The sequence below is a fragment of the Pteropus medius genome, unplaced genomic scaffold (assembly GCF_902729225.1).
Source record: "Pteropus medius unplaced genomic scaffold, Ma_sr-lr_union100, whole genome shotgun sequence".
In the NCBI taxonomy this organism is placed as follows: domain Eukaryota; kingdom Metazoa; phylum Chordata; class Mammalia; order Chiroptera; family Pteropodidae; genus Pteropus; species Pteropus medius.
In genome coordinates this window covers 49,381,496-49,401,985 of record NW_024340849.1, presented here as the reverse complement: position 1 = coordinate 49,401,985, position 20,490 = coordinate 49,381,496, and the positions used below count along the sequence as shown (strand labels likewise).

The 20,490-nt window shown below is 40.5% G+C and overlaps 1 protein-coding gene across 3 annotated transcripts in view; it reads right to left on the bottom strand.

The window, feature by feature from the left end:
• Positions 1-20,490, bottom strand: part of GNAL (G protein subunit alpha L) — a 154,699-nt gene that overhangs the window by 105,591 nt on the left and 28,618 nt on the right. Inside the window, exons 2-5 of one of the 3 annotated variants that reach the window (XM_039846035.1) lie at positions 2,299-2,542; positions 1,976-2,048; positions 1,258-1,312; positions 996-1,115 (exon numbers count right to left, since the gene is read on the bottom strand). In XM_039846035.1, the coding sequence (XP_039701969.1) occupies positions 996-1,115; positions 1,258-1,312; positions 1,976-2,048; positions 2,299-2,440 (390 nt within the window). In that variant the 5' untranslated portion in view covers positions 2,441-2,542. Of the gene's footprint in view, positions 1-995; positions 1,116-1,257; positions 1,313-1,975; positions 2,049-2,298; positions 2,546-20,490 lie in introns of all 3 variants that reach the window. The other 2 variants (XM_039846045.1, XM_039846024.1) reach the window with 2 other exon arrangements.

The following is a 20,490-nucleotide window of genomic DNA, read 5'->3' as shown; positions in this document are numbered from 1 at the left end:
TTTAAAGAAAGTAATTTTGGCCATCCCAATACAGAGCCTACTGGACAACAGTGCTGTGCTGAAGAGAGGGAGTAGGGCTGAGCAGGCCAGCCAGAACTTCAGTCAGAGCAGGGCAGGGATTTTCTATTGTATACACTGGTTTCTGTATCAGCTTCGATTGGAAGAGAGGATTCTGAGAATGATAAATGTCTGAAGATCACCATGCCAGGCAGTGAAAACTTTGAAATGCTGTAATTGATGGGTACACACACAGACAAAATATACGCTCTTTTGGCACAACTATAAAAAAAAATGATTTTCTGAGAAATTTAGCAAACGTATTTTTCTTTGGAACATGCTTAATCAAATCTCCAAATAATAATATTGAAATGTTTATTCCCCCAAACAAGAGAAAACTAATATTCATATCATTCTTTCGTATAAGCATTACTGCCATCCAAACGATTAGGAAAGCAGCCCTAAATCCTGCAGATACGAAGCAAACTATATTTTCCTATTATATCGTAAATGTTCAGAAGAGATCCACCTTATTAATTACAGAATGCAGTCTCTTCTCATTTGATCTGAAGGACACATACCTTAAAAGTAAACTGAATTCTTTTCTTTCTATTCTTCCCATGGAGGCAATCACAGATCATAAAGTATAGCATTCTACTCATAGAATTTCTGCTCGTTTGTTATCTGGTAAACTGCTTAATTGTTCATTTAGAAATATATATAGGGAAAAAGTACCATCAATATTTCTTAAAGGTATGCTGTCATCCTGATTATCAGCCTCATCAATACATTCATAAAAGTGGTTTTTACAATCATATTGTCTTTAATGTTTTTAACCAATGTTAATATTTTGGTATGGCAGAAAGCATTTCTCTTAAGCAGAGTTAGATTTTGAAGAAAGTTAATAATATTGACATTGATTCAAATTCAGTAAGCCACTTCATTAAAAATGTTTCCATCTTGCATCACTTAAAATATTTCAATAAAAATTTACATACCTCGGAATAGTCAAAGTCAGTGATAGGGGCTATACTCTTGATATAGTCTGATCGAAATTGGTTTTCTGGGTTGGCCAGTGGAACTGGAGGTATTATAGTACTCATCGCTGAAACAATCGTCTAAAATGGAATAAAAACATATGTATGCATGGATAAATATAACACTTAAGCTCCATATATATGATAATTTAATATATAATTTCTGTCTACACAATTTTAGAGAGCAAAGTACTTAACTTTTCTAGTAAACAAAAGTTCTTACCACAATAGCATCTTTGACATTTTTCCGAATGTCCAGAATTTTCTGTTTCTTCTCCCTGTATTAAAAGAGAATTGTTCTTAATTCGATTTATCGTTGGCATTGATTTGAATCAATTGGGTAGGATTTTAAATTTCCAGCTGCAGCACAGGGATAGACTGGTTTTCCTAGAGGTCAGCTCAACTCCCAGATCAACAGTTGCAAAGTTTTTATCTGGGAAAGGAAAACATCCCTCTTTTCTAATTTGTACTCTAAACAAACTTAAATGCACACATTACAATCTACAGCTTTAAACAACCACACAAGTTAATGAATGTTGCATATAGAAACTATATAGCTACATTTGTAAATATATTTGATTTGAATCTATCTATATGTTGATAGTTATGAATTAAAATAGTTGCAGACAAATGATATAGAGAAAAGTATATATTGACATTGGCTAAGTGTGCTCAGAGAAATATCAAGAATATCAATACCTCAAGAATACCTAATAAATCGTACTTTGCTAAGCAAGTTATTTTATTTTTTGATCTAGATACTATCAGAAAAAGAATTTGCCTAAATATACCAAATTCAATAATACACTTCTATATTTTCCTCCTTTAAAGGTGTATTCAGTGATCAAATTGACTGGAGAAAGCATTTTTTGGGAACTGGGAGAGGCATGACAAAGTTTGCATGCGGTCTGGAAGCAAAACTGAAATTGATCGTTCCTTACTCAGGATTAAACCCATTGACGTGCAGGATCCTCATCTGTTTGACGATAGTGCTTTTCCCAGATTCACCAGCCCCTGCAAACAAACAAAAAGAATGCGGTGATCTGTAGCCCGATGCCCTTTCCGCCTCTCATGCTAACCCACACTGAACAATTATTGTACCCCAACGCAGGCATTTTTCAAGCGCACGCGGACTCTCGGCTGGAGGAGGTGGCGGCAGTCGCTGAGGCCCCTGACCAGTGGGGCCTGCCTGGCCGACTCTGGCCGAGCTCCTGGCAGTGCGCTCGACTCCTGCCGGGAGCCGGCGCGCGCCCTCCCGCCTTACCCAGTAGCAGAAGGCGGTGAGTCGCTTTGTATGCCAGGCGCTCCTTCTGCAACTGCTTCTCGATCTTTTTGTTGGCCTCGCGTCTTTCTTTTTCATCGACTCCCTGGTCTTCTGTTGTCTTGCTGTTGCCCAGACAGCCCATGCCTGCCCGCTCGGATGGACGTCAGGCACAGTTAGGAACTTGCACAAAAAGCAATAGAGAGTTGTAGATACGTGTGGGTCCTGCGACAGCTTCTCTTCCTTGCTGCTGAAAGAGATGGTCTGGTTTCTTGGTGTTTTCCGAGCAGAACAGGCGGTTTTCTCCCGCCACCTGCCCACAGCAAACACCTAACTAACAAGGATGCAAGAAGACGCGCGGAGTCAAACGCTTTGTAAAGATAATTGTTTAGAATTATCTGCTGGATGAATGGCACACAATGAACGGAGACTGGGGTCGAGAGCGCCGCGCTCTGCTGGAGCCAGCCGGGTTGCGCAACGCCCTCCGCTCGCCCTACGTCCCCGCGCGGTGCTGTCCCTCTCTGCCCCGCCCCCGGCTGCGCCGCGGGGAACAGCTCAGGGGGCGACGCGCGCAGCCAGGTGCCGGGACCCTGCTGGGTGGTGGCCGAAGACGGCGCAGAGGGACAGAGCGTGCCGCCGAGTCCCCGCAGGGCGACTGCGGGCACCTGCGGACCGGCTTGCGTCCCGCTCAGCCTCTGCCGTCGGACCTGCACCTCTTCCTGGGTCTGAGCTCCCTCCGTGCCTACGCGCGGGAGGGAAGGGGGGCTGGCCTGCTCGGGGGCGGCCTGCACGATGGTCCCCAGGTGTCAGAGGGGAGCTAACGCTAACGGTGCTGGAGGGGTCGGGAGCTGACCTCTAAGAGCCCAGCCCGCGGGAAGCTCACACGCGTGGGGGTCCGGAGCGCGGCCGTGTGGCTGTCTAGAATCCCAAGCCCAGGAGAGTGGGTCTGGGCAACCGTTCCCCGCTGATCCTTCCGACGCCTCCCTGCTCCCAGGCAGGCGAGGCCTCGCGCAGGATTATGCATATTCTATCAGGGAGGAGGATCCGTAAGAGGCTCACCAGTCACACCGCCTTTGTTCCCTTCATTTTCTAGACTATTCCAGCGCACCCACGCCGCCGCCTCCCTTAGCCTCTTGTCTTTACCTCCAGCCCCCGTTTCTCCTTTGCAGTTTTCTGAACAGCTGTACTCCTTTTCTAGAAGACATTATGGCCTAGAACTTGGCATTGTAGCCAAGGAACAACTAAGGCAGGAGACAGGCATGTGTTCTCACGTATTGTGACTGACTATGAGATAGTCCCTCCATTCCTGCTATTGCTAGACCGCAGGGGCAACCAGCCATTTTGTCTTGGCGTTGCTGTACTTGGGGGAAGGAGGGCAAAATAGGTGACTGGGCAGCAGTCTGAGCAGCCAGCACTGCGCTGTGAACGTCACTTCCGTGAGCGTTGTGGTTACAAGTTCATGGTCTCCAGGATCTGAGGGCCTGCATGTTGCATGCACATCTATTCTTTTACATGCCTTAGCTTAGCTCTCTTCAAATGCCCCACTTTTCTCCAAACCCACAACTTTCTCCTCACTTTCTGGATGGCCTGGCCTCCTGCACAGAGAGCAAACCCACCTGGCTGGGATCCTCACTGTGCTGCCTCTGTGCCTAATATCCTGGAGGTCTTTGCCCTGTTAACATGCCTCCTCTGACTCCCCTCTTTCTTCAACCTCCCCTTTTCTATTGGCTTCATTCCTTTAAGTGTACAAATACATTCATCTCTGTCCTTTTGAAAAGCAACAGCATGTCCTTCAATCTCAGGTCCCTTGTTAGTTCCACCGACTTTTCTCCTGTTCACCACAGCCAAGAGACATAAAGGGATATGACTTCCCTTGTCCATCCTTACTTTCTGTTCACACCTCAACCCCTGGCAACTCACTTCCCTACACTGAAAATATTCTCACTGGGTTCATCAATGGCCTCTTAGGGGCTAAACGTCACCCATGAACTTTGGTCTTTACCTTCTTTGACCTCTCTGTGGAGATGGCTCTGACCCTCCTTGAGAAGTTCTTGTCCTTTGGCTTTCACCATGCAGACTGTTTTGATTTCCTGCCTGCCATCTGGCTGGTGGATCTCTGCTCCTCCACGCAGCAGAAGGTCCTTAGACCAGCACTGCCTTTTCTCCCAATGGGGCTGATTGTATCCTGAATACTCTGTATACACAGCTTTGACTATGTCCACATCAAATCTCCAGCCCAGATCGCCCTCCTGTCCACTTTGTCCCCCCAGCCCACCTCCACCTCCATGCATTCCAGGGATCTCCAATTTTCCCTCTGAAGGCCTGAGCTCACCCCTCATGCTCACCCCACACCCCCAACCTCCACCTCTCTGGGAATAAGAGCAGGCATGTGTTCTCACGTATTGTGAGCCCCAAATGTCCAATCAGAACATGGGAGCCATTCTCGATTCCCTTTCCTTCTTGCCATCCCAAATAGTTGCTGTATCCAATGGATCTGCGTCCTAAATATCTATCCTGTCCTTTCTACCCTATCTGCCACTGCCATGGTCTTAGATCACTAATCTAATCTGGATTTTTGCAGTGGCCTTCTGCTCACTTACTCAGGTGCACCCTACACGATGTTGCCACAGTGACAATACAATCTGCCATGTCACTGTCCTTACCATCTACAAGCCCATAGCCATAGTCCTTCAAGACTGGTTCAGTATAAATAAACTCTGGGGCCTCAGCTCTCACTTTCCTCCCCTCCCAGCGCTCTCTCATCATCCTTCTGACTAGTTGCACTCTTGAACACCTTAGTTCACCCCTTGGCTACACATGCTGCTCCTCTCACTGGAAAACCTTGGCTCCTTCTTTGCTTGGCCAACTCCTAGTTATCCCTCCAGCCTCGCCACTGCCTCCACAGCCAGAGTTAGGTGCTCTTCTCTGTGTTCCATCATCTCACCAGCACCTTGCATTGCTACTGTTTGTTTACTGCTCTTTCAAAACTCCAGTATACTGTGGACTTCACGAGGGCCAGGATGAGTCTGTCCTTTGCACTTGCTGCACCTGTGCCTAGTTCAGTGCCTGACCCAGGGGAGATGTCCTGAGAATTTTCATTGAATAGATGAATAAATTCATGAATGCCAAAGATAACTCCTGCTTGAAGTGTGAGTTCTCATTAAAGGAATTTCATGATCAAATTTTAAATTCGTAAATACTTGTCCAGTTTAGTACTACACTGAAAATAAGAATACTCTTTAAAAAATAAAAGCAGTAAATCACTCTTTTTGACATAGGCAGAAACAAACATACAGTGCAATACTATATTCTGAGCCAGATTGAAAGTTCTAGTTTTGTGGAAGGAGATTATTTTAGCACTGTTGTCAGGCCTCACAGCTTGTGTTAATGCAAATATTCACAAATGGCAATATCAACCCTGCCTGTAGTGTGGCTAATGGGACAGTCAGAAGGTGAGGAAAGGTATATAAAAATAACACACTGTAGTGGATTTTTATGATAATTTGTTAATTTTTTTAATGCTAAGATTTCTTTAAATCGTTAGTGGGAAGAGAAGGGGACAAAAAAAAAATCTTGTAAAAACTTATAAAGGGTGATTAGGTTAGAATCCAGAAGCCACACTTTTAAGGCAGCCTGATACTCGTTCACCCTAAAAATATAGCAAAAAGCTTCTACTTATTCAAATTTAGGAATTTTTTATATGTTGAATTTTATATGAAGGATTAGATTAACAGATCTAATAAGACAGATGCACTGTACAACCTACAGTGTATTCTACAATACACTGCTAAACACTCTAAAATAGAAAAGTAATGTCTACACAGTGATTCAACTTCTTAAGAAAAATGCAAAGTCAATCTTTACTGAGTCCGACCTTTATCAGGTAGGAGCTAAAGAAACCTTAAAAAAACAAAACCCAATCACCTGGCCTTTTTCTAGACTGATCTGGGAAACTGATCTGCATTTGTGTTTCAAACCAAGGGATCAGAATTAAAAATCCCAGCTGGCTCACCTGGAGCAGCGGGAGCAGAACTGTTGGAGAAGCATGGAGCTCAGCTTGGAACTGAAAGTATCTGTTGCCAGGCAACGGCAGAGCAGCAGCAGCAGCAGCAGCAGCAGCAGCAGCAGCAGCAGCCTTGCCAAGCAGCGCACACACACCTGCAGATATGAAGGCCTGCCCCGCAGCCGGTGCCAGCAGAGACAGGGACAGCTGGGTCAGAAAAATGCTGGGGCCTGCAAAGTAGGCGAGGACAGGCTCTGGTCACATCAAGAATTGGGAAGGCACAAAGTTTGGAGTAAAAGGACAAAGGTAAAACAAAGTGATGTTTTCCTCACTCTTGTTGATGTTTAAGACAGATAGGATGTTTCAGAAGTCCTATTTCATTTGAAAGTTTAATTACATTTCTTTTATATTTTTTGTGAATTTTGAATACTGCAATAATTTTTAAATGTTTTTTTTTTGTTGTTTGTTTGTTTCAGTCTCTCTGATTGAAGTTTGCAAATTCTGATAAAAAATTGCACCTGTCCTTTGGTTAGCTGAACTCAAGTCCATGATGGCAGTAGGAACAAAATTTGTTTCTCATATAAATGAGAATTTATATGAGAAATCTGTTTCTCTCCAGAGAAGTTTAACAACTGGATGAAAATATGCAAGAAAACTGTTTTAGTTCATGGCAGGTCTAGGTTCAGGAGATGCTGAGCTAGTCCGAAAAGTGAGTAGAGGCTATACAGCACAAGATAGTGGATATGTTGAATTTAATTAAAAAGTCAATATTAAAAAAATTAAAAACTGGTCTTTCAGTAGCATTTTATACTTTAGAAGTTAAAACTGCACTAAAAACAGGTATATCAAAAATCTTAAAAGAAGAGGAACAAAATAATTTAGGTAAGGCGAAGAGTCACTAATTCAATGAAATGACAGTGATCTAAGAAACCAAAAGCCGCAGCCAGTTTTGCAAGCAAACTTGGTGGTGCCAGCATAGTGGTGGGTGAGTGACCAGTGCACACACAGACATCATTCTAGTTCGTGCCATTTTAGACAATTGTTGTTTTACATTTTTTATTTCTTAGTGTCTTGGTGGAAATAACCTGTGTAGATTATCTTCCATTCTTAGCAGTGGAACTCACTCCATGACCTAATCACAAGACACTTTAGAAGTACTGCAGTAATTTTTTTACTTTTTTAAAATAGAAGAGCAGGGAAACATTTCCCTTTTTGCACATAATACTCTGCAGTCAAATACTTTAGAATTTATTGAAATGATTTGTTTCCTCGTTTTCCCTTCTTACTCCTACAGCCAAAGTGATATTAAGTAGCTTTTGGAGGTGTCGTCTGTACAGGGTAGTAATGCAGCCTTGTTCAACTGACAGCTTTAAAAACCAAAACAGTAGCGAATCAGAAGAAAGTATGTTAACTGTCTGATTCTACCTCATGTCCAAAAACCCAAGTCTGAAATTTCCTTATTGGAATACACAACTCAGTGTCATAGGTGAATGTTTAATTACAGCATGAAAACACGATCTGGGAGGCTACTGAATATGATATAACAACCCCCCCCCCCAATAAAACAGAACAGGAAATCTGCAAACAGAATGAAGCTATCAATGTTTTGCAGCTCAAAAAATCTGTGAAAGCCACCAAGCTGGGTCAGGTTATGAGGTGGAAATGGTCAGAAAGGCAGCCTGTGGACTGTTAATGTATTGCAAGAGAAACCACACACATCAAAATTACATTTAAAACACATTTTACAAACCAGAAATCAAATAATGGGCTCAAGGACCAGAGGAGGAGTGAAAATTAGGATTTGAACAGTGAAGATTATCATTCCTACTTGTTTAATTCTGTTCCTTAAGATTAAATAGCCTAACAGAATATTGGACTACAGCAGAGAGCCAAACACATGTTGTTTAATTGGTATGTTTCAATACTGATGTAAAGTTGAAAAATAGTCTAACTAGTTTTAAAGATATTTATTTCTTTATTAATTAACAAACATCAGATGAAGTAAAATGTAAAAACTGCACAAACCTACCATACATGAATACAGCTTAAATCTTAAGGAAAATTTTATGCTAAAAAAAATAGTTTCAGCACTTAGTTCAAGATACTATGAGTTTTCTAGTCTTCAAATAACTACATTCGCTAACATTTGCTTATAAAGTGAATCAAACTCCACAAAGTCCCCTTGATTTGGAGCAAAAAGAAAGACAAACAATGTGGTATGTGTTTTAAATGCTTAGCAATGTTCTCTTGATATCACTGATGTGCCCTTGTAGGATGGTAGAGCGGCCAGACACATGACAGGAATTCTAGCTCTTAACACACTGATTCAATGTTGGAATCCAATGATGTCTGCCTGCCTCACTACTATTTTCGTATTTTAAGCAAATCATGTAGCAATATGCTGAAGGAAAGATAGTTAAGAGAATCCAGTTTCATATTTACCCAGTGTAGATTCATATTGCTGAACACATGTTTATTTCTACCCATAGGTCATCATCTATAAACAACAAAACAGATAAGAAAACTCTAAGGCTAATTTCTTATGTTCTTGAGCAGTTGTGAAAATAAGACTAGTACACTCCAATCGTTCAGAGGACGATGTGTGACGATATATATGAACCAAGGGCTGAAGGTATGGTAGGGCCTCTATGGGGAATGTGAGGGTCCATAGACTTGGGAAAAGCTTCATCAAGGAGGAGAGACCTAAGGCATGTCTTAAAGAATGTGGGGTTAGATTAGATAAAGAGAAGGAACACAGTTCAGGTGAGGAAGAACTGCAAGGTAAAAGCAAAGGAAAGGGAATTGGTATTGCACAGAAGGGAGATGAACCAACAGTGAAAACTGTTTCAGAGGCAGAGTGAACCAGATGAGCCACAGGGGAATACATATTCCTGGTAGGTATGGCAATTTTTTCAAGGTTTAAGCTATCTCATGAAATATGTGGCTTAGTGGTTAACAACATGGGTTGTTGAGCAAGAATGGCTGAGCTAAAACCCCTCTTCTACTATATTATTCTCAGTTTCTTTCTTTGTAAATGGGTGAGGATAATGGCACTCTCATAGGATTGTGCTGAGAATTATTATGAATCAATTCATCTCTCATAGTGCATGGCAAGTAGCAAGCTCTCAAAAGATGTAGTAATTATTATTTTCATTCTACGTTAATTTAATAAATACATACCCATTTTATTCCTCTACCTTATCTCTCTTTGAGGAGCTCCTGATTTTTCCTCCTAGGCAGACACATGAACAACGAACTGTAGTATGGGCAACAAAGATTTGTTTAATATCTACTCACACTCAGCTGAGCAAAGTACTAGCTGCTACCTGGGAACATGAAAGTGACGAGACATGTTAGAAGCTGACAAAAAATGCACAACTAATGGATGAATTGATAAACAAAGTGTGGTCTATACATGCAATGGAATATTATTCTGCTTTAAAAAAGAAGAAAATTCCGATACATGCTACAACATGGATGAATCTGGAAGTGAAATAAGCTAGACACAAAAGTACAAATACTGCATGCTTCCACTTATGTGAACAACTAGAGTACTTAAATTCATATGGACAGAAAGCAGAATGGTGGTTGCCAGGAATGGTGGGTAGGAAGGAATGAGGAGTTAGTGTTTCATGGGAATTCAGTTTGGGAGAGGAAGGAGTTCTGTGGATGGATGGAGGCAATGGTTGCACAACAATGTGAATGTACTTAAGGCCACAGAACTGTACACTTAAAAATGGTTAAAATGGTAATTTTTTAAAGCATAGTTTAGCACAGTAAAAACAAGAAAAATTTACATGTAGAATCTTCATCATGACAATGGTTGAAGAGAGAAATCTTTCTCTCATCGTTTTAGGATATTTGTTTTGACTCTAAGTACAGTTAAGTGACTTCAATTCCTTGTTTAGAAACATTTACTGCAATTGTATTTTCTACCAGCAGGTGGAAATGTAGAGCCTGAAGGACAGATGGAAGCTCTAAGGATGTTTTCAAATTAGAGCATTTTCATTCATTCATTCAATCATTCATTCATTCATTCACTCACCATAAAGCATTTTTTTTGAGTGCCACAGAACCTTGAGATTACAAGAATAAATTAGATATTGTCTCCAGTCTCAAGCAGTTTAATAGTCTAGTAGAGAGGGAGAGACAAGTAATGAAGTAAATGCAATCAAGTTCTCTGAGTTCTATAGAGATTACAGTGGGAATGCATAGAGGGGTGTGTGTGTGGTCAGTTAAAGAAGTGAAGAAAAAATAACATTTACTTTCCTAGAGAAATTTGTGCTAACCTTTGTAAGTCCACCTTTATCTTAATTTTAAGACAACAAAAAGTGCTTTATTTCTAGCATCTCATCTGGAGCTACAAGATGCACATTATTATCTATATTTTGCAGATAAGACTGTTGGTCTGAAAGTCACACAGGGGCCTAAAATGGGTGGACCATGGCTGATCTCTTTCCAAAAGGAACTCTGTGGCTCTTACAGATTGAAAAAATCGCACAATTCTCTCTTCTACTAATTGCAAAAGGAAAAACCAAACCAGCTCACCTCTTTTCTAACTCAGTTAGGCAGATTAATCTGCGTGTAATGACTGAGGAATTAATTAACTCTTCGCACAGTTGCCTTAGCAACTGGTTTCTTTTAGAATTTGGCTTAGTTACAGAGTTTAAAGCAACAGTATTCCTTATAATAGAATGTCAAATTGTATATGAAATTAAACAGAACATAAACTTGTTGTATCACAGGTGAGAACTCTGTGCCTTTCTCAGAAAAGTTGGAATGGCTCTTGCTAAAACTTTCAGGGCTGCTGACAAAGAATAAGGGACATAGAGCTCAATATTTGTCTACATTTGACATTACATGGTTTGTTTATATTGATCATTAAGTAGGAACCATTTGATGGATTTAAACTATAGACAAATTAAAGACTGACGTTCAAAAGGGAGTCTCTGTTGCAGACAAATCCCAAACCATCTTAGATGTATTAGAGCCAGAATTTTCAGAGAGGAAGAAGGAACATACAAATACAGAAGAAGGCAAGAAAAAGCCTGTGGGATGGATTAAAATTGTAGTGACTGGTATAAACTCATGATTTCTAAAATATGTATGTTTGTATATGTTCGTGATTATGTGCATCTGTGTGTGTGTATGTTTGTATGCATGTGTATGTATATGAGTGTGTATAAATGTATTTCCTAGTTCTGTCTGCTGAAAAGGCAAGAAGTTAAGATGCTCCAGTAGCAGAGAGCACACTTAGTGCCCAGATCTTGGTCTTCAGTATTATTCACCATCAAAGGGAACCAGGACTCTTCAGAGAAACAGCTGATTCAAGGGTAGGGGCAGGGTAGCTACAAATAAACCTGGAACATTGTTACGCCATTAAGTAAGAAAGTGCTTAAAAAATGTTGGGGGCATGTCATAAGAACACAAGAGCCAGACTGAAGAGGCTCTCATTTGGCCAAATCTGGTGTGATTCGAGTGCCAAAATATTTAAGTATGGTAATGAATTTTAAACCATTGAAAAATACGGGAATATTATGTGTTCATGCCAATAACAAATAGATGAATAAATAAATATGGGAGAAGGGAGGGCTCCTGCCGCCTGACAACTAGTGCATGTGGAAGGAATCCTAGAAAGGGAGAATCGGCATTTGCGACCAGCATAGTGAAGTTTGGGTCAGGCGTGTTTCAGCAGTGGAGGCTACATCTAGGGGAATATTTTCATGAGGAACAGGATATCTGCATGGTCTCCTCACCAACCGCTTATAAGTTGCAAAGTAAAAAATAATAACCACACAATGGAGAAACAAGACAACGATTTGGGTAATCAAAATGGATACCGTCAAAGGCCAGGAGCTAGACATCATCTGCTTCCAGGTGTAGATCCTGGGTAGGACACATATCATCTCTGCAATGTTTTGGCCAGGGAGGCATAACCTGAACTTAAATCAGGATATATAAAATTAAAAAAAGAAAGGAGAAAACTATTTGTCAAAGATGGCAATGTTACAAAGACAAACAAAGAAACAAAGAAACAAAAGACAGTGGAAACGTTCTAGGTTAAGGGAAACTAAAGAGAGAGCAGACCCTAGAGTGGATTCTGTACTGGGGGAAATAAAAGAAATAATTGGGTCGATTGATAAAACTGGAATACAGACGGTAAATTAGATACGTTTATTGTACCAATGTCAAACTTACAAAAGCTGCTAACTATACCTTGGTTATGTAAGAGAATACCCCTATTCTTAGGAAATACATACTGAAGTCTTTCAGGGGCCATGACTTCCACAACTAAGTCTCAAATGATTAAGAAAAAAAATCCTGTATCTGTATCTATATCTTCTATGTGCAGAGAGAATGCAAACAACAAGGCAAATGGGGGCAAGGTTAACAACATGTGAACCTGGGCGATAAGTATCTAGGAGTCCTTCATACTCTTCTTATTCTTGAAACTTTTCTAAGTTTGAAATTATGTCCACATAAAAAGGTAAACAATTAAAACAGCACCACGGGGATTCTCTCTGCACGAGGTCCACAAGTTAAAAATCAGGTGCCTGGGGTAGATTTCAGCTGAGCTCTCGTTCAGTCCACAGTTCAATGTTCCGTTCCTATACCTTAGTCGTACCACTAGCGTAGAAACCAAGGCGGTGGTGGGCAGTTAAGAGCAGTCTGACCATCCCCGCACTGTGACTATTAGCATTCTCCCTGAGCCTTGCAGTTGTTGAGAGATTCACACCAAGCGGCTTCTGCTTTGGCCTGGAAGGAGTTGTCTCTGATTCCCTACAACCCACTGGTCCAAGGGGAAAGCACTTGAGGCTAGATGGGGAGGCCAGGGATCGTTCACCTGCCTGGCCAGTGGATGGCCCGCGGGCAGCTGGACCTTCTAAGATGCCATCCTTCCCCTTGAGGGGACCAGACTTCAGTCCTCAGGGAACAAATCTGCCCACAGCAGATGAGACAACACATGTCACAGGCAGCCAGGCCTCAGAGGCTGAGAGCCAGGCACCTGGGTCAGAGCTATGCTTAAGCCCAAAGCTTGTCAGAGGCAGAAAGCCTACAGGAGGCCCAGGGCGCCACAGGCAACAGAGGGACCACCATTAGAAAGGTGTATGTGTAGGATACAGGCTGTGCTCAGGTTGGGGAGCAATGACTTAGCAGTTTACAGCTAGGTAGCTGGAAAGGTGGACCAGAGGGAGGTTTCAAATATTTAAATACTGAATGTAATTCAGGCCTTTATGTGTTAAGTGCAGAATACCAGGTTAGTCTCCCTGCCCTGCAGACCCAGCCCTGATGCCCAGGAGGCTGGCCTCTGCAGCCCAGGCTGCCATGAGTTCACAGGGGATGGAAGGGTGGGGGTAGAGGGCAGGGTATGTCTTCCAGTTCCCCTCCTTGCTAGAGACCCTTTGCTTGGCTTCAATAACTGCTCCAGCTTCCTGTCTTTTAGGCCTGGGGTGGCAATGGCTCTCTGCTGTGGCTGGCACAATCCCTTATAGATTTTCTTAACCATTCCTACATCTTTATAAACAATATTTTCATCAAGCATTCTTAAATAACTCAGTCTGAATGGGCGATTTGTTTTTTGCCAAGATCCTGACTCAAACAGCGTCCTTCCTTTGGGCCAATGTGTCTCTGTACTGGGGCTATGGTTTGGGAAGCAGAGCCAGATGGATTTCAGTCCCCATTGCTTCAGTACCCATTTTGGTCAGGTGTCCTTGTGCAGTAGAAAACCTGCACAACTGTATTTGGCAAACTGTCAGGATCTGAGCAGGCTGTGATCTGACACCGGCCATACTTTCTGAAGGAAGATTAACCCATGGACTGAAAAGACGGGAGATGGGCAAGTGGTTAGTTAAATCTACTGCAGAACACTCGAGGCCTGGCCAGGGTGGTAAAGATAATACATATTAAAAACAGTGAAAGGGGGAAACATACTGAAAAACTTGCAGAACTTGGGTCGGCGAGGAGGAGAATAAAAAATGGCTCGAGATTCTTGAATTCGACTAGAAGACAATATACATAACATAAAACACTTGTAGGTATTATTGCAAAGAAGCAAGCTATTTTTTCTTCTACAAAGATGATTAAAATACACAAAATAAGCTAATTTTCTATAGTCGTCAGATAAATATTCGGCCATATGTTTTTCATTTTTCATTTTGAAATAACTTCAAACTTACAGAAAATTTATAATAGCATAAAAATTTTCCACATACCCTTCACCCATGTATTTCATTTGTTAGTATTTTGCTACATTTCTTGACCATATACTCTCCCTATCTGTATCTATGATTTTATTTTTCTTGAACCATTTGAGAGTAAGTTGCAGACATGTCCTTTTCAATGTGTATTTCTTATGAATGAAGTTCTCATATATAACCACAAACAATGCTACACTCTTATTGACCAATCCACAGAGTATATTCAAAGTGTGCCAACAGAACCAATGATGTCCCTTATAATGATCTTCCCTATCCTTCTTCTGGAGCCAGTCACTATCACAGCATTTTAGTTGTCATGTCTCTCTTTTAATACAACTGGGTAATTTTTACCCTTGTTAAGGACGCTCTTCAGGCACTGAAGGAGGCTGATCTCACCATCAGCTGCTCCTAACAACACGGCTAACTCTGCTCTCAGACACGAGCCTGTCTTCAAGCACCTTCTGCAAATCAGGGTTGCAAAATTCTGGTGCTAATCTTTTAAAACAAATGCTGTGCAAAGACATTGTAAGGGTACATGGTGCTTTATTTAATCCTCATTCATGAGACTGCCTTTATTACATAACTGTCAAATTAGTTAAAAATAAAACCAATACCTCCACCTTAAAAAGGAAGAAAACCACAAAGAAGTATCTTTAATTAAAAAAAAATTTACTCCCTCCAAGAAAATGTACTATATCTGGAGATGTCCTGACATGTGAGGTTAAGTTGTAGCTAGGCTGCAGAACCATACAGATGTTACCCTCCTAGTCCAGGGTTATCTATGATTACGGATTCTTATCCGTCAATAGGAAGAGGGCCTGAGGGCACCAAAAACCGCTGGGACTCGGGAAGTGATGGTTTTCACTTCTGCTTTCTGTCCTGAATTCTCTGAACATTTTACAATGAATTTGTATTCTTTTTAGTTTAAAGAGAACAATGAACAAGCATTAAATTATCTCCATTTAACCCAACTCTTTTATTAATTTATTATGAATACCACTTGTTAATATTTTAAGTGTCTTCTGACACTCATGCTGGCCCTGCCTTGTCCCTCTGCCCATTTTAATTTGGCCTTCTTCCCTTATCTGGAATGCTTTCCTATGGTATCTCTGCACATCTATGCAAGTCCTCTCGAAACCCTTGACTCTGTTCATGACTTCTACCTGAAGGGGACACCAGTCTTTTAGTGGTTCACCTCATCTAAGTCCTATGGCCTTTTACCTCCCTCCTGCATTGCTGAGGTTCTTTGTGAAGCCTGGTCGCTCTACTAGAATAAAACCCTCCAAAGGCTATTTCCTACAATGTCTGTCAGATCAATGTTTACTGAGTGAATGGAAGAAAGACGCTACTGGTGGCCTCCATTTAGAAACAGATGGTGTGCCATTGGGAATAAAAATCTAGTGCCATCAGGTGTTCTAGACTTGCCCACAACATCCTCATGTTCTCCACAATGACCATGCAGTACAGGGCTGCATCTAGTCTATCTCTATGTCATGCCTGTCAGCACCAATGTGAATAGAAAACTCCCAACACTCAGCAATTTCACTTTTATTCATGGTTCACCATCTTTTCTGTTTACTATATCCTAAAGTATAATCCTACAGTATTAAAAAACTGAAGCAGGAGTCTGGAGAAACATGGCGGAGTGAGAGACGTCCCCAGATCTCTCCCCTTGAAACAACAATAAGCTGAACATCTAAAACTCAACAAAAAATACCCAAACAGCACAACAGCACATCTGAGTGTGGGATCTATGCATAAGAGCTACCACGGGTCAGAACCCAAGGTGTTGGCGGCGGACTGGGAGAAATAAAGAAGCTGCCTCTCACAGCCGCAGAGCTCCCTGTGAGAGGAGGGGGAAGGGAGAAGGAGCAGCGAGTTCTCTGAATAGCCCTGCCTGTAAGTGCTGTGAGCTCCACGTGGCCGGAGGCAGGGCTCAGTCATCAGGACAGAAAGCATAGAAGCAGGATGGCAGAGAAACAATGGTTGATTTTTACCAGTCATGGTTGCAAAACCAAGACTGAACAGCAACCCCCAACCCCCAACCCGGAGGGCCCCTCCCCTCATATCCTCCGAGACCGATCACTGTGGAGCCCAGGGGAATCTGAGCTAAGACTACAGAAACTGTCACTAACACTGACGGGGACTGAGACTGAGGGTAGTGAGTGTGATTAAACATCTACAAGAAAAAAAAGGCATTATTAAGGCTTTATATAAAGCAGAAATCCAAGAGGCTTAGATGCCACCTACTGGAAACCCAAAGAAGAGCGCCTTCTTTGCAACAGGCTAAAGTTCTCTCTTTAATAAATAATAAATCTTCTTTCTGGAAAAGCAGCAGAATACACTTCCATTAATGCACAGGCGGAGAAATAGTCCTATAAACACCATGAACAACCAAGGTGGCAAAGCATCTCAGAAATAAAGAGAGACATCTCCAGAAAATAAGCTTAATGACATAGAAATATGTGACTTAAATGACAGAGAATTCAAGATAGCACTTCTGAAAAAACTCAGTGAATTCCTAAACGAGTCATATCAACCATTTCAGGAATTGAAAAAACAACTAGGTCAGCAGAATTTCTTTGGCAAGGAGATTAAAACCCTCAAAAAGAACTGAATAGATCTTTTGGAGATTAAAAAAACACACTGCAAGAGTTGAAAAATGAAATAGCAAGGTTGGGAAATAGAGTCGACCAAGTGGAGGAAAGAATCAGTAATACTGAAGACAGAAATCTAGAAATAAATCAGAAGGAAGAAGAGAGAAACCGAAGAATGAAAAATAATGAAAGAGAAATACAAGAACTAGCTGATGCCATCAGGAGAGGAAACATAAGAATAATGGGCATTATTGAAGGTGAGGAAAAGGAGTAGGGACTAGAAAGCATTTTCAGACAAATAGTTGACAAGAATTTCCCAAATCTAAGGAATGAGCTGGAGCCTGGAATTCAAGAAGTCAACAGAACACCAAATTATCTCAACCCAAAAATGTCTTCACTAAGACATATTATATTAAAATTATCAAAAATCAACAACAAAGACAGAATTCTCAGGGCAGCCAGGAAGGAGAAAACAGTAACTTATAAAGGAAAACCCATTAGATTATTGTTGGACTTCTCAGCACAGATCTTACAAGCCAGAAAGGAGTGGATTCAAATATTCAAAATATTAAATGAAAGGAACTACCAGCCTAGAATAATGTATCTACCTAAGCTCTCCTTTAATTATGAAGGAGAAATAAAAACCTTTTCAGACATACAAATTTGAGGGAATTCTCCACTACGAGGCCTGCACTACAGGAACTACTGAAAGGGGTCAGCTCGCCTAAAACAAAATGACAAAAAAACCAACCAAACCAAACCAAAACAAAACAAAACATAATTAGGAGTAAAGTGACTCAGGCAAATGGAAGCAGAGGAATGCAACCCTTACTGAGAATAGGGCATTATAAGCTTAAACAATAAGAAGAGAATTGCTATAGCAAAATAGTAATGAACATTCAGCATATATAGGGACAAATTGAGATAACAATGACTGAAAAGGAAAGGATTCAAAGATCCAAATTCTCAAAGGGGAATGGAGATAAGACACGTGCAGAAGAAATGGGCAACTGTATATACACACACACACACACGCACGCACACACACACACACACACACATATATACACATATTCATAATGGTAATCACACATCAAAGAGTCAGAACTGAAGTATATAACATAAAACAAGAAGAACCAGAGGCAAAACCCACAAAGCCAACCAAAATAAAGAAAACAGAAATACAAAGACAAGAAAGCAATGAAAACACCGAACTACTAGAAAACAAAAGATAAAATGGCTAAAAGAAGACCTTGTATTTCAATAATCACCCTAAATGTAAATGGACTGGACTCACCAATAAAAAGGCACAGAGGGGCAGATTGGATCAAAAAACAAAACTCAACCATATGCTGCCTCCAGGAGACACATCTCAGCTCCAAAGACAAATATAGACTCAAAGTGAAAGAGTGGAAAATGATATTTCAAGAAATGGCATTCAGAGAAAAGCAGGAATAGTGGTACTAATATCAGATGAAATAGACTTCAAAATAAAAAAGGTAAAGAAAGATACTGAGAGACACTTCATAATGATAAAGGAATCATGCACCAAGAAGACATAACACTTATTAATATCTATGCTCCCAATTAGCAAGTCCTGAAATATGTAAAGCCATTACTAACAGAACTAAAGGGAGAAACAGATCAAAACGCTATCGTAGTAGGGGACCTAAATACCTCACTGTTGGATATGGACAGATCATCCAAACAGAAAATCAATAAGGAAATAACATCCTTAAATGACACATCAGACCAACTGAACATAATTGACATTTACAGAGACTTCCATCCCAAAACAGCTGCTTATACATTCTTCTCTAGTGCACATGGAACATTCTCAAGAATTGACCACATACTGGGACACAGAGATAGCCTCAATAAATATAAGAAGTTTGAAATCATACCAAACATATTCTCTGATCATAATGTTTTGAAACAAGAGATCAACTGCAAAAAGAAATCAGGAAGAACCACAAATACATGGAGATCAAACAACATACTACTGAAGAATAACTGGGTCAGAGAAGAAATAATAAGAGAGATCAAGAGATACATAGGAACGAATGATAATGATAGTACAACATATCAAAACTTTTGGGACATGACAAAGTGGTCACAAGAGGAAAGTTCATATCATTACAGGTCTATCTCCAAAAGCAAGAACGAGCCCAAATAAACAACCTAATACTTCATCTTAAAAAACTAGAAAAGGAAGAACAAATGAGGCCCAAAGTCGGTAGAAAGAAAGAAATTATCAAAATTAGAGCAGAAATAAATGAAATTGAAAACAAAAAATGATAGAAAAAATAAATGCAACAAAGAACTGGTTCTTTGAGAAGATTAATAAAATTGACAAACCCGTGGCTAGACTCACTAAAGGAAAAAGGAGAAAGGACACAAATAAACAAAATCAGGGATGAAAGAGGGGAACTTATGGTAGACATTGCAGAAATACAAAGGATCATAAAAGAATACTATGAAAAAGTATATAACACCAAATTTACTAACCTAGAAGAAATGGACCAGTACTTAGAAAAATGCAACCTTCCTAGACTGAATCAAGAAGATCTGGAAAATCTAAATAGACTGATCAGCAATATGGAATTTGAAACAATCATCAAAAACCTACCAAAAAGGAAAAGTCCAGGACCAAATGGCTTCACCAGTGAATTTTACCAAACGTTCAAAGAAGATTTAATACCTAGTCTCCTCAAACTCTTCCAAAAAAAATTGAAGAGGAGGCAATACTTTCCAACTCATTTTATGAGGCCAATATTACCCTGATACCAAAACCTGGTAAAGATGACACAAAAAAGAAAACTACAGACCAATATCTCTCATGAAGACAGATGCAAAAATTGTAAATAAGATATTAGTGAACCGAATACAGCAACATATTAAAAAGAGTAAACACCATGATCAAGTGGACTTCATCTCAGGGGCAAAGGGATGGTTAAATACACAAAAATCAATTAATGTGATATACCACATAAACAAATTAAAAAATAAGAATCATATGATCATATCAATAGATGCAGAAAAAGCCTTCGACAAGATATAGCATCTATTTATGATCAAAACACTTAACAAAATTGATATAGAAGGAAAATAACTTAACATAATAAAGGCCATATATGACAAGCCCTCAGCCAACATTATGCTTAATGGTGTAAAATTAAAAACCTTCCTTCTAAGATCAGGAACAAGGCAAGGCTGTCCACTATTGCCACTGTTATTCAGTATAACATTGGAGGTCCTAGAGAGTGCAATCAGTCAAGAGAAAGATATAAAAGGCATCCAAATAGGAAACGAAGACATCAAACTGTCACTATTTGTGGAAGACACGATTCTCTATATAGAAAACCCTAGAGACTCAAGAACACTACTAGAAACAATG